Genomic DNA, 14042 nt, shown 5'->3' with positions numbered 1-14042 from the left:
TGTGCTGACATATCGGCTGATATCGACATGGCTATCGACATGTGTTGTAATTTTGTATTGTGATTCTGGCCTTTTGAATGAGGTAGGCTAACTAGCGTTTGCTTATTATGGGAAGACAGATTTCGTGCCAAGCTTAGGCTATTTACCCCCTAATAGGAAGTGTGCCCCTTGCCGGCTGGGATGAAATTGACGCGAGAAATGACTTACACTTATTGAAGTGATCTTTATTTATTTTTAAGTATCGAAAGTGTATTTGAATGAACAAATTCCTTACAAGATCAGATGTTAACTCACAGCATGTTTGGATCCAGCTGCGAAACAGTAACATATAGGGTTACTAAGTTATTGACTACGTAGTAGTCCTAAATTAAACATTGTCAAAATATAAAAAAATTAAAACATATGATGGCCTTGATCTTTCAGTCGACATTCTCAATTCAGTGCAGCTATAAGACGTACAGAAGCTTAAAGCATTTATATTGATAGATGAGGCATCTGCTACTTTGCAAATTTAAACCACTTTGACAAAACAACAATGCTAAAACGATTAATTAAACAATCAACATGATATCGCTATGACTAGATGAAATCTAAATGTCCTGCCCCGATGCCCCCGACCCATGATGACATACGCTCGTGCGTAGGTGACCGTTGACTGTGTCGTATCATATCAACACAAGGGGGCGAGCGCACCTTATATATGAACCACCACGATGGCTGTACAGTTATTCTGATCATTGGGTTCTGATGCTGTTCCAACTTTGTCAATGGGATCTGCATTATTTTTCTTTTTATTGCAAAATGAAAAAAAAGCCATTTATTTTTTAATATAATATTGAAAGCTTACAGACAACAGCTGAATTAGACTTTAAAGTATTCATAATACTTAGGTGGTGTCATTATCATTTAATAATGAAGTTCACAGTTGCCTCATGTGCTCTTAGGCTTAATCCACCCTCCTAACCATTCAATACCCATTTCAATGTTTTAACAAATAGGCTTCATCCTCTAATTCCTCAAAGATTGGCTAAATCATAAATATCCTGTAACTATTTTATTTCTAGGATTTTGCTAATTTAGTAATACAGAAAAATATAGTTATTAACATGAGAGAGGAACTTGCTTTTGAGTATATCCTTGAATCACGTGCCTTAACATGACTTTGTTATTATAAAGATGATTCAAAGAAATTCCCCGCTTAAACACTATAGTATCATATAAGTCTATCAAATTGACTTTTAATATTTCAAATCTGCAACAATAATATGACCCTTCACATCTTTGTTTGTAACTAATGAAAATGCCCTGAGTGTGGACATGTGGCAGAGCTGTAATTTGAGGCCCAGTATTGATTTACAGAGGAACGGCTGTTCTATAAGTTATGTAAGTCTTGTTATGCAAGTTTGTGTGTTTTCAGGAGCTGAGGGTTTTGATGGTTGGAACCATATCCAAATACAAACACATAATTCCACATGAGGAAAAAAACTTTATTAATATTTTTTAATGTATATCAACAATACTTTATAGACAAAATATATACAACAAACCACCCTGTGTTACATCTTAAAATAAAATATCCAGTACCTCTTTCATCTTTACAAAACTATTATTTTTGTTTTGAACATTATACATTCACGCTCTTTGTCACAGACATTTGATTTAGTGTAAATACATTGAGACTTGTGTCTGCTTTAAACAAGCAAAAGGCAATAGACTAGAGATGTGTTAGCATGATGCAGATCCGCGGCTTTAGCACAATGCTACTAACGTGTTTTCCTTGGCATACAGCGAACAAACCTTGAACTCCCTCTCTCTCCCTAGTTACAACGCAAATACACTCAGTGGGTCACGTATCAAAAATAAAGATGTACAAGTTGAAATAAAAGTTTTAACAAAAAGTTATTATAATACTTTAGTTCAAAGGAACTCCCATCTAGTTGCACAAATAATAACGTGTCAAACTAATGCTAATGTAAAAAAACATATGGTGTACATCGTTCAACAGACACAAACCACTGTGGCTGGTGGGTGGATATACCATCCCGCTGAGTACAATAAACCATTGTTTGACCTTATAGCCGCAAGGTAGTTTATGGATGAAATGCATGACAAAAATCTCTGGCTAGCGTTGTACCAGACATTACTTGGTAACATTCTAGTCCTTAAGAATGGTCCTGTTGTTGTCCCTGGGAGAGTTTATGCAAGAGAATAGCAATACAAGAACAGCTCAGCTCAGCTATCAACAGCAGGTAATAATCATGAACTCCTCGAAGCAGCATCTATCTTGGGGAGGGCTTCTTTTTGTTCGACATCTAACATTCTTTACAGACCCGTTATGTGCGCAAGCCCATATGATTTACGGTGGGTGGGCATTTTCACTGCATCACATTATGGGTTGGCTATTGACATTCATCACAAAGTGTAGAGAAACCAGGCTGAACAAAACAAAAACCGATTCTAATAATAAAAACTCTCCTGACTTCTTCACTTTTTTCAACTTTGAACTAGTCGTCATCACAGTGTTTCAGAGCTACACAACAGGTGATCTGTAAACAATAAGAATGAGGAGAGCGTTCACGATTCAACAACTGATTATTGTTACCCTTCAGTCTATCGCGAGCGCACCATGAACGAAGGGGACCACAAGAGGCCTGGACCCTCAAGAGAAAGAGAGGGAGAGATTTGATGGGGCAAACTGCGGTGGTAGACGGGTACCAGTGTCTTATTGTCCATATCTCTCGTTGATATTTTCCAGCGGGTCAAGTTCTCAACATTCGGTGGGCAGGATGTCAACCAGAATAATAATACAAATTATAACAAGATAAAAAAAAAGCAAAACAGTTTTAGTCTTTGGTTTCCGTGCTTAAGTGGGGAATCTGTTTGAGGGCGTGCCGGAGAGCGGGGGACTCCATGTTGGGGGTCTGGTGCTGTTGTGCCGGGGAACCAGCCCTGGGGGACCTTGCCAGAGAGGAGCAGGAGGAAGAGGGGGAGGAGGAGGAGGAGGTAGAGGGGGATGAGGAGAGTGCTTCTGGCTGCAAGCTGCCAGCGGAGCCCACCGTCATGCCCGGTGGGTACATGACGGGCATGCCCCCGGAGTACCAGCACTTCTCCAGCATGGGCAGGTAGGCGGCAGCGGCGGCCGCGGCGGACGGGATGAGGTAGAAGGGCATGCAGAAGGGAGGCTGGTTGGGGGCGAAGCTCATGTAGCCGGACCCGGCCCCGAGCTGAGCGGAGAGGCTCTCGTCCTCGGAGGAGTCACACCTGGACCTTTTGGCTCCGGGCGCCTCGTCGTCCTTGCCGTCCTGGTGATGGTGGTGGTGGTGGTGGTGGCGGTCCTCCTGTTTGATGGCGCTGCTGTCGGACGCGGCCGTCGGCTTGAGCGAGCCGCCGTCCTCGCCGCGGCACACGGTCCGCTGCAGCTTCTCGTGCTCGCCGCCGTAACCGCTGTCCGTGTCTGTGTCGCTCCCGCTCTGCTCGCTGTGCCCTCCGTGGGCGTTAGTCCTCTGGATGACGGGGACGCAGTTCATGGCGTGGCCCTCGGGAACACGCGCCGGGGGCTGGCGGCCGGTGCCTCTCTCCGGTGTCTCCGCAGCTTGGTGGCGGGCCGAGCCGGAGGAGGAAGAGGAGGAGGAGGAGTGGGCGGTTTGCCGTGGGCTCACGGGATGTTGCAGGACGTCGGACGCCACCTTGTGGATGTGGCTGATGAGGTGGGAGGAGCTCAGGTCTCGGCTGCTGTCCTGATTGGCCAGGTATTGCAGGACCTCCTTAGCGCAGAGGTGGAAGCCGGAGCGGAACATCTCCTCGCCGTTCTCTGCCGCATCGCCTCCCTGCTCGCCTGGAAGGAACGAAGGTGGTTAGATCACCACATTATATTCACCAGATTAGGCTACACCGCACCGGATCAACCTGTAGGTTTTGGTTTTTTGTTTGAACAAAAAATGTTTTGTGGTTGGATTGTTGTGTCATAAGGTGTTCAAAAAATCTTCGAGCACCTCTAAAAGTGTAATGTATTCGTCATTATTACCATGTATTTACATTATTTTGTAATGTTTGACTCAAAACATTACAACACCCCGTGTGTGTGTGTGTGTGTGTGTGTGTGTGTGTGTGTGTGTGTGTGTGTGTGTGTGTGTGTGTGTGTGTGTGTGTGTGTGTGTGTGTGTGTGTGCGCGTAATTGTATATGTTTCCAAGTTTATGAGACTGTAAACATACCAATTTGCAGACCGTTCTGCAGGGCAATGATTTTCTGCTGCTGTTGCTCGAGCACAATGCTCAGGTCTTTCACGTGCTTCAGAGTCAGCTCCAGCACCACCGCTTTTTCCAAATGACCCAGCGTCTAAAACAGGAAGACCTACGATAAGCATGTTGATCTTTCTTATGCAACACGTTCAGCAGCTGAACAGAGGATAAGCCCTCCGCAACGGGGTTGGGAAGCCATGCCATGCTTTTCGCACATACACACACACGCGCGCGCGGGCGGGACAACATGCACATGTCTGTCAAACAATAAAGCATTATTTTTATCATTTAATACTAGTGTATTTCACATTTTATTTTGCATGGGGGTAATACGAATAAAATAAAAACTAATATAGTGAGCAGAACTGTAAAGCAACGAGCATTCATCCGATATGTACTGTCTCAGAATTGTCTGTTGTCGGTCACAGTTGAGAGATATAACGAAGATAAAAACTCACACTCACTGTAAGCTTTAGGTGTTCTGGCAACAAGTCCTTCAACTGTGCGATGCATTCGTTGATTCTGTCACGCCTTTTCTTCTCAATCAATCGGTGAGGCAACTTGTATGTTTCCTATGAGGTTGGAAATAAAGAAGAATGTATTAAGAATTTGTATGAATTAATCCATAAACAAAGGACGGTGTCACCGAGAGAAAGAAAGGAAACGTGAGATATTGTAGGCCTAAATAGTTAAACTTCTCTTTACCTTGCTGTTATCCCCACGCTTCAAACCTCTTCTGGGTTTGTACATGTACATGGGATACTCCATTCTATGGGGACAAAAAAATATTAATGGTTATCAATATGTGGTTTTTGGTGTGATATTAAATTCAGATCATGCACAATTATTTTAAATGATCTCAAAACAAAGTTTCAAACATGCCAATGGAAAATAAACTGCAGAAGCAAACAATAACAATTATTAAACAAAAATAAAATAAACACTTACCCTTGCATGTCTGCTATCTCTAGCGACGGGTGTTTTGGCAAACAAGGAGGCGGCTGCGCACTTGTAATCCTCTCCATATCTCTCCCAAAATGTTCCGGCAGAAATAATAAACAAAATATCCCTTAATGTTGATAATGCGCGTCTATCTATGTATTTCAGACGTCAAAATGCAAAAAATTTAGTCGGCTGTCAAGAAACCAAAAACTAAAATAATCCAGTTATTAATAAGAAGAATCTAGATTTGTTTTCAATGCACATTCCCGCTTCAGACCGCAGCACTTTGCAAGCACATGCGATGTTGTCACTCTGAGCTCCAGACACGGCAATAGTTTACAGCAGCTCCACGCCCCGACTAGATGTGTGAGAGAGTAGGGCGGTTTTGACTACGTGTTAAATAAACCCTGTGACTACAGGCACGTCTCTCTCTCTCCCTCTGTCGGATAATGACCCAGCTCGAGTCACATGAGGCTCACGTGTTGGACGGCGCTTTCAACCCTCGAGGAGCACGGCCCCTTTTTCTGCTGTGAGTAATAACAAGGAGGATCTGCACGAGCTTGGCCCTCCCCCCATTCTAGCGGGAGGTGTCTCGTGTACCACCACGCTCTCAGCTACGCAGTTAGAGCGGAACATGCGCAGCCACGCTATTTACAAAAAAAAAATTTAGGGCAGAATGTTTCACGTCGTCTTGAAACTGTCCTGCCCATTCCTGTCCATTTGTTTTTATTAATGAAAAATAAAGATAGCTGGAACATTAACATCTAGGCTGTAGCATGTGAGTGGGAATAAGAATAGTGGCAGAATAACACTTTAGACTAAGCTATACCCAAATTGGCTTGAATAAATAATTACAACCATAACCAACATATAGAGCCTAATTGCGCGCAAAGAGCTAATGACAAAGACAAAAAGTTATCTTTTAATTTTCGAGGAACCCTTCAACATATACCATGTTCAATGTTAAAGAGTTTGCAAATAAAAAGCTATAGCCTATATTGGCCATAAAATGACTTCAATGCGCATCGGCACTTATAACGACTATTACATCTATTCGCACGCTACGTTTGAACACATTCCGCTCACAGATATGTTTTACGTATCTATCCATCACGTTCTTCAGGTCTTTATTTATTTTATTATTTGTTTTACATGTGCGCTGCTTGCTTGTCGAAGCGTGCCCTCTCATACTGTACTCGTCTGCTGCTACACGTGCACATGCGGCGAGAGGAGAATGTGAACGGCGGCGGCGGGCTGCTCGCGCTGAGCTGTCACGTTGAGCTCCTCATGGCCGCTCAAGTAACAAGGAGCAGAGCAGCTCTGCCGTTGACGTCATCCGCACGCACCGCATGGGATGGGAGCGACTGCTGTCTGGTAGGGTCACAGACACATCACCCCATGTCCCCGCTCGAGACGAGACGCCTATGAGGCGATAGCCTAATAAGAGTTTACAGGGGTCCCAAAGAAGACAGATTATTTGGAAGGAACCCGTTACAGTTTCAGCGTAAACATACAAGCTTGAAATAGACGATTTTTAAAGAATGATTTTATCCGAATTGGCCGCAGCGATTGTCCTTCTTAAGGTGAAATGTGTGGCTTACAATAGTGCTGACATGTTTTAGAGGACTCATAATATCAAAACACTAGAGGTTTAGCTGAATATAGTTGTCGTGCACATCAAAAAATATAAATAATCAGGCCGTATAAGGACAGATGGGATTACTTTTAGGCTATATTTTAGGCTTCATATTTAGACAACTTTTCTTGTACCTCTTGTCTATTGCTTCTTTTTGCATAGGTTAACTCTTATTTAAAATGTAAACAATATCCCGAGCCTTTTAAAACTAGTCGTTGTAACTCACGTTTTAACCAAACATAGATTTTATTATTTGTCGTAGTTGTTATTGTTTACCCAGTTTCACATTGCTTGCCGACAACAAGCGTGGGCCAACAGCATTTAGTATGTAGGCTAAAGTAACACGTCTGAAAGAAAACATGTCAAGTCATTACCACCGTTTCACTGTGAAACAGAAACTCTGATATCAAATGATTGTTATGTTTGTTACCTTAAGACCACCGTCATATTCTCCATAACTGAAACATCGCCCATGACCTGCGTGCTTTTAAACAACGTCATTATCATTTGAGTTAACTCTTTAGATCCACTATACATGCCAAACCCAAACTCAAGAAGCACAGGATAGTTGCATACAATTAAATAAATACTTCTACTTTAATGTACAAATTGACACTGCTTAGAATGGAAATATTGTGGCTTTTTTTGCATTTATTTCCATTTTTTATTCTCCTGGAAATGTACTACTTACAAAAGCAATGGTATAAGCAATGGTTGTATGTACACTTACAAAAATACTGCCCCACTCATAAAGCAATTCCGTAAATTAATAAATAAACTAATAAATAAACAAAAACATATTAAATACATAGTTTTTGATAATTAAGACTTTGCATCTATGCAAGATAAACTACATTTCCACTGTTATGGGAAAAATAATAAAAAGGCACATACAAAAAATGTGAGACGCATTTTGGTCATATTCTAATGATTCATTATTAGCTGTAAACTCCTGAGCATAATGTATTAGCAGCACTGACACACATAAATATATAAGATCATCATAAAACAAGCTTTCAGATAAGACAGCATTGGACAAACAAAGGTATAGATATATAAAAAAAAAAAATATATATATATCTATATATATATATGGTTTTTTTCATATATATATATATGACACAGTAAACTATCTTGAGTGCCTTTGAATTGTTTGCAATATACACAGCAAAGAAATTAAATAAATGTAATTGAAATAAAAAATAATAAAAATTGGGCTGGCATATAATTATATATTATTATTATCACTTCTATATTAGGATTTAATTCAACATATCTCCTACCGAGGGCTATTTGAGACAAACATGACACGACAGAAGAGTGCAAGCTCTCAACCCTTACAAAACAATTCAAGACTCAAGTCCACATATATGAAGGTTGCATAAGATTGAGTATTGCACCAAAAGACAAAGAAGAAAAGTTAATAAATACTGCTTAAACCGTTTGAAAAAAAAGCTTGAAATGGAACTTTTCGTGTAACTTTCCAGTCCATTCGGCTTCTCCGTCGTTCAAGTTCATTCAGTAAAGGCCATGTATCGAACAAAAATCCCATTCGTCTCTACATAGAACAGCACTTGGCACCGCGGGCCCTCGTAGGGCCACATACATTAGGCTTACTGAGTCGTACTGGATGGAGTCACCACGAGCACGTGCTAGACATTATAAGACATGATACCGTCACTAACCTACTTGTGTTTCTCTAAAACGTTTCATACCATTATAAGCTGTAGCTATGCGGATCACACCGCACAGACACCCAGAGCAGAGGCTCGGCAGTCCATCGGCAGTCGCCCCCTCACTGGGTGGTCGTGTTGGGTCAAGTGGTCGCTACGCGGGCTGCTGGGGGTTGGCATTCATGTGCTGCGGATGGCCCAATAGGCCGATGCGCTGCTTTTGCTTCCGTTGCTCTGTCATCTGACGAAGAGAGAGAAGAGAAAACCGAAAGGAGGACATTTTGTTGATCAGTTAGTACCTGTGAATATACGCTGGAGCGAGGCCTCTGCTACTGGACTGTGGTCGGTCGGTGTGTGTTGGGTGATCCTTCTGTTTGTGTGTTTCGTTTGTTCAATCCAAAAGGCAAATCTGAAGTGACTCTTGCCTGCAGATGTTTTAAGCACTGAAGTGTGTTTTACCAAACGGATAAGATTCATCAGAAATCTTTACCACAACACTCATCCAGAGAGTCCTGTGGCTCTGACGTAAGCCTGACTGTAAACAAAACTCACTTTATTTTCAAAGTTGTTAACCTTTAGTCAAGATATATACCCGACCACCAGATTTTTTTTGAATAATGACTTTGTTTTAGTGCTTGAATTATATGATCAAACAATGGCACTTGTGGCAAACTTTGGCCCATTTGAATATGTCAAGTGAAGGTTAGGAGGGTTGTATGTGTGTTCAGAAAATGAGTCTCCTCACAGGATGCAACCTCCTCTGATAAACAAGGAGGCATCAGAAACTAACAGGCAGCCTTGGTGCATATGCTGTAAGGATAAACGTATCTGTAATGCCTATGGATATGTTTAGTTGAGTTGCTTTTATTTGAAAAACTTTTAACAATTAAAGAGGAACATTTCTCTACTGTACACACACACACACACACACACACACACACACACACACACACACACACACGAAAAGAAACAACCTTGGAGATTAATGCAATTTGGTGTTTGTCTTTCAGGCGTATCAATAAAAGTGCAGCGCTAATTTAAAAGGAGTGAGCTATATTTGGGTGGTTCCTCTCCACCGGTTTCCTCCCTGGTTAGTCCTGTCTGGGTAAATGTGTCTCAATGAGATTCGCTTCCTTACCCATACTTCTCACTTCAACAACAAATATCTCTTTATAGTTCTGCAAAAAAAAAGAACGGAACTACGCAAAAACTTTTATTTTTGGGCATTCTTTAAAGCATCCAATTAAGCTTTTTACCTGCAGTCAACCGTTATCTCTGTTACCGTTGTTGAGCAGATTATTTGAACACGGACGTCAAGTGTTATACATATTTTTAAATGGCAAATCGATTTGATTATCTGTCAGAGTACCGGTTAGCATTAGTGTGCTGGTTGGAATTCTGAGCTGCCGAATCATTAACTCCACAATTCAAATGAATAGACCTTCCAGATAATGCACACTTGAAATGATTAACGTGTTGAGTGTGACTTGGAATAAACAACGTTAATTTATTAAAGAATTTAATTTATTTTACAAGCTATTACTCCAGTTCTTCTTTGTCTAAGCTGTGCACAACACCACCAAAAAAGCGAAAAAGTGGAAGGAGAAACTGAATTCTGAACCAAATAGTCTTGTTGTGACGGCTTGTAAAAAAGGGTTAATTCTCCTTGTTGAAATTGACCCATTTTGATATTACCACTGGACTGATTGACAAAAAGTGGTCTCACCGCTGTTATCCAAACAGGAAGAATCACACAGGAAGAATCACAGAAGGCGCCAAAGCCAAAATCCTGAACCAGCCGTTCAATATGCTGCAGTTTAGGGATGGCTGTAGGAGCAGGTGGACAGAGCAAACTCACTGGTAGACAAGTGCCAGCAGACCCCACAACATCTTTTTGGGATATTTTCTTTTTGTTAAACGTGTTATTATGTCTTCCATGATCTTGAACATGGTGGTCGATGCCATTTTGCCAAAATGCTCATGCTCAACGATGCATAATAGCAAACAATATAAGTATCACATACTGGTCTTTGTTGTAACCATGGGGATAAAGCCTTAAATTATTCCTTTTAGGGTGTTTGTATTTTCAGGTGGTTTGCCTCATTGGTCAGAAAGAACTGCCACCGTGATTATTAATTTGAAAGAAGAAAACAGTTTTCAGTATTCAGTTAATCAAAAGGCAGATGGGGCTTAGTAGTTAGTTGTCCATTTATGTGATTCAGTTCGCGTCGGTCAGTTCGCCAAGAGGAGTCGTTCGCGAATGCTTGTTCGTTCGTTCCGTCGAGTATCCAGTAGCGGTTAATCGAATCATGCACGGTTCTCTGAGTCAGTCAGACTCAGCTCCTCCCTCGTTCGTTCAGTCGAGTTTCCGGTAGCGGTGAATCGAATCGTGGAATGCACGGTTCTCAGACTCAGCACCTCCCTCGTTCTCATTCTCAAACGTCAACATTACAACTTTAACCAAACGCAGCGGGATGGGGGTGAAGTTGATTATTGGATGTTTAACATATCAGCAAGATAATAGACTTGATTTAGCAATGATGGTGGGGGTCCCGGGTGTTTTAGGCTCTCATAAACAGAATCCTTTGCAGCCCAAGACTAAATCTAGATGCCAAAATTAACACTGCCTTCAAAACTAGAGCTGGTTAATTGTGAAAAATGCATTAAACTGTAATCAGAAAGCGCGGTTATATATGGAGCCAGTTTCCTGCCATAATTCAAACCTGATTTTTTTTTTTCAAAGGCTTGTAAGTCTTGGTTTGAAAACTCAACACCTTGTAAAAAAGGTTTTGCAACACTGAAAAAAGAGATTATAACCTGAAAAAAATTCAAACAAAAATTCAAACATCTGTAAACCTGATTTTGTGTTCTATTTTATCTTCTCCATCATTTTCACCAACACATTTTCAAAGTTCAAACAATTTCACCAGCGCATTTGCAGAGTTTCAAATCTGGCACTGTTCTAACAGTGTATTTCATTGTTTCCCGGTTTTGAAACCTTGTAAATGGGATTCTGCAAACAGGTGTTCATACATTGAGAAATAAGTTTTGAAAGGTTGTATATTTAGTTTTAAAAACTTGTAAAGGTGTACGTTTACGCCATTGCAACGTATTTTTTCAGAACTGACTTTTCAGAATTGACTTTTCAGAGATTTGACCACACAGGCGCAAGCTTTGCGTGAATATTGGCAGTGTTCTGTCGCGCATATGTTTTGACAGTCAAGTCTGAAGAAAAAAAAAACGTTCCTGGGGGCCGGACCATTTAGCTTTAAACCTATTGGTTGCTCTCGGCTGACGAATGGCGCGGTGACTAGTTTTCACAACGAGAGCTGGTAGCTTGTGAAAAATGAATTAAACTGTAATCAGACAACGCGGTTATATGCTATAGACCCTAGAGTATCTGTGGTATAAAAGCTGGGACGAATTTATAAATTTATAAATATGTACAATCAATGTATCCTTTATATACGTCCATGCAGCAGATGGCCAATGTGAATAATAGATAGCTCGCTCACTAAGCCCATTAGTTTTTTCCCCCCAAAGAAACCGGTTGATTTCTGTCTCTCACTGGCTAAAATTCAACGTGAGCGTCCTAGACTCAGTCCTAGAACAGCATACGATTGGCTGGCTCTCATGAGTCGTGACGTCTCTCAGTCGGTCCCTCTTCACCACTCACACAGTGAGTGAACGAACTGTCAGCGAGTCAGCGACTAGTGGGTCTGGGAGGAGTCGAGTCTGAGAATGAACGAGACGAACAAGATGAACGAGAGAAAGGAACCAATTCGGTTTGTTTGTCATAAAGATTCGTTCATTCGAACTCATTCGTTCACGACCGAGCCACCTCTAGTCCTCACGCTCCAGCGTCAACGTAAATCAATGAGACCAAGTGAAAACGAAGCCGGTATGAAACTTAAACTGTGAATAAAGTATAAATGATATCAAAATCTGTTTGGATATTATTGAAGATACAAATGTGTAAATTTGTTAAATGGTTTGAACAAAGATAAACGGTTCAAATTGATTTAGTTACGTCTTAAACAGTTTAAAGTACCAGAGGGCGGCTCTGCCATCCTCCCATTGACTCCCATGTTAAAAAAAAGATAAGATTTTAAAAGTACAAAATATTTAAAAAATCTGAAAAGAAGCAGGCGATTCCAAGCTATTCTGAAATTTTTTAAATTCTCTTTAAGAGTCTCTAGGGGAAAAACTGAGGAAGGAGATAGGTCCCAATACAAATTTTGTAGAGAATAATAAAGAAAGAATGAATACAACTTATGAAGAACAATAGTTGAGCGCTGCATGCAGCACTCACCTAATTATAATATTCAGATGAAAATATCTGTCATCTTATTGTAATTTTGGATTGTAAATTATATTCCGGCATTATAACGGAAGAACAACATAACGAACCAATTTTCTGTCTTATCAACAGGGCCACAACGTGTATCCAAACTTAAAATAGTTTCTGCTCTAATGACGCAGACACCATCAGGTTGAAAGGCCGATGAGCAGTGTTGTGAATCATGACTCATTGTCTTCTGTTTTTAGTAAGCTCTGCATCTAAAGGGCAAGAGACTTACACAGAGGAAGGTTGGCTGTTTATATTGATGGCTCAATGAAGCTTTGGCAAAACTTTTATGAAAATACATGTGTGAGCAAGGTATATTTTGCTATCTGAAAAATTCTCCTCAATGAACAGAGAACTGCCTTTTATTCATCCATCCATCTGCCCATTCTCTCCAACCATCAATCAAATGTCCACAATCCATCATTGAACCATTATCAATCCAGCCATCCATTATCCATCTCTCTTTCATCCTTCCATTATCCATCCACCCATCGTCTATCATTCATCCATTATGCATCCAAACATCCACAATCCATCCATACACCCATGCCTCCATTATCCATTCATACATTATTCAAGTCAGTCCATCAATCATCCATCCATCTTTACCCACTAAGGCCCTCTTTAAATGAGAGAAATATCAAGATTCTACAACAGTTTTTGAATTTCCAAAAAAAAACCCTGACAGGAAAAGGGAACACACTCATTACCGTCTTGCGGCAATGTTTCAGATAAATCTGCATAAAACGCCCCCTTGTTTTATATTGGTTGACGAACGAGGTTGTCTGAACTAATGTAGTGTTCCCCCCTATTGGGGTAATCTGGGAAATGGGAATGAATGCGATTTCCGACTTCTTGGCCGTAGCTGGAACCTATCCCTGCTTCCATCGGCGTGAGGTTGGGAAGGATGGCACGCCAGTCTATCACCAGTGTCACACACATCATGACTTAACGATGCCTGATCTCAGGTCTATCATTAGCCTGCGTGTTATGTGTAGCAACTGAATTGGTATTGGTTAGCCTAGCGATTGTTGTCCTTGCACTTGGTTCTATGAACATCCTTACTGTACCGACAGCGATATATTGTTGCACTTCTTATGACAAATGTACTTATTGTAAGTCGCTTTGGATAAAAGCGTCTGCTAAATGCCCTAATTGTAAATGTAAATGTAAATGTGTTATAGCAGGTAGCAGGAAACCAGC

General features: G+C 41.0%; 2 protein-coding genes across 14 annotated transcripts in view; both read right to left on the bottom strand.

The window, feature by feature from the left end:
- Positions 1–1466: 1466 nt before the first annotated feature.
- bhlhe40 (basic helix-loop-helix family, member e40) lies at positions 1467–5639 on the bottom strand. Of its 2 annotated transcripts, none has more exons than XM_030373882.1 (5): positions 5189–5639; positions 4946–5009; positions 4699–4812; positions 4214–4337; positions 1467–3835 (listed from the first exon to the last, which is right to left on the bottom strand). In XM_030373882.1, exons 1-5 carry the CDS (start codon positions 5263–5265, stop codon positions 2844–2846), a joined length of 1371 nt encoding a protein of 456 aa, XP_030229742.1. In that variant the 5' UTR covers positions 5266–5639; the 3' UTR covers positions 1467–2843. The 2 variants fall into 2 exon arrangements, with proteins under 2 accessions (XP_030229742.1, XP_030229743.1); XM_030373883.1 differs by having other exon boundaries at positions 4705–4812; positions 5189–5637.
- Positions 5640–7391: 1752 nt separating this feature from the next.
- itpr1b (inositol 1,4,5-trisphosphate receptor, type 1b) overlaps positions 7392–14042 on the bottom strand; it is a 97793-nt gene continuing 91142 nt past the window's right edge. For 9 of the 12 annotated variants that reach the window (XM_030373867.1, XM_030373872.1, XM_030373874.1 and 6 more), the window contains one exon: positions 8358–8732. In XM_030373867.1, coding sequence (XP_030229727.1) covers positions 8646–8732 — 87 coding nt within the window. In that variant the 3' untranslated portion in view covers positions 8358–8645. Of the gene's footprint in view, positions 8733–14042 lie in introns of all 12 variants that reach the window. The other 3 variants (XM_030373866.1, XM_030373880.1, XM_030373881.1) reach the window with 1 other exon arrangement.

Source organism: Gadus morhua, chromosome 13, assembly GCF_902167405.1.
Source record: "Gadus morhua chromosome 13, gadMor3.0, whole genome shotgun sequence".
NCBI classification, from domain to species: domain Eukaryota; kingdom Metazoa; phylum Chordata; class Actinopteri; order Gadiformes; family Gadidae; genus Gadus; species Gadus morhua.
This window is presented reverse-complemented; position numbering and strand designations above follow the sequence as displayed.

Excerpts from the sequence above, each read along its gene's own strand:
- bhlhe40 (XM_030373882.1), bottom strand. The coding sequence starts at position 5,265 with ATGGAGAGGATTACAAGTGCGCAGCCGCCTCCTTGTTTGCCAAAACAC. Across the intron at positions 4,338-4,698 it reads ACCTAAAGCTTACAGTGAGT|ACGCTGGGTCATTTGGAAAA; the intron begins GTGAGTTTTTAT and ends TTCCTGTTTTAG. Across the intron at positions 3,836-4,213 it reads GCAGAACGGTCTGCAAATTG|GCGAGCAGGGAGGCGATGCG; the intron begins GTATGTTTACAG and ends CGTTCCTTCCAG.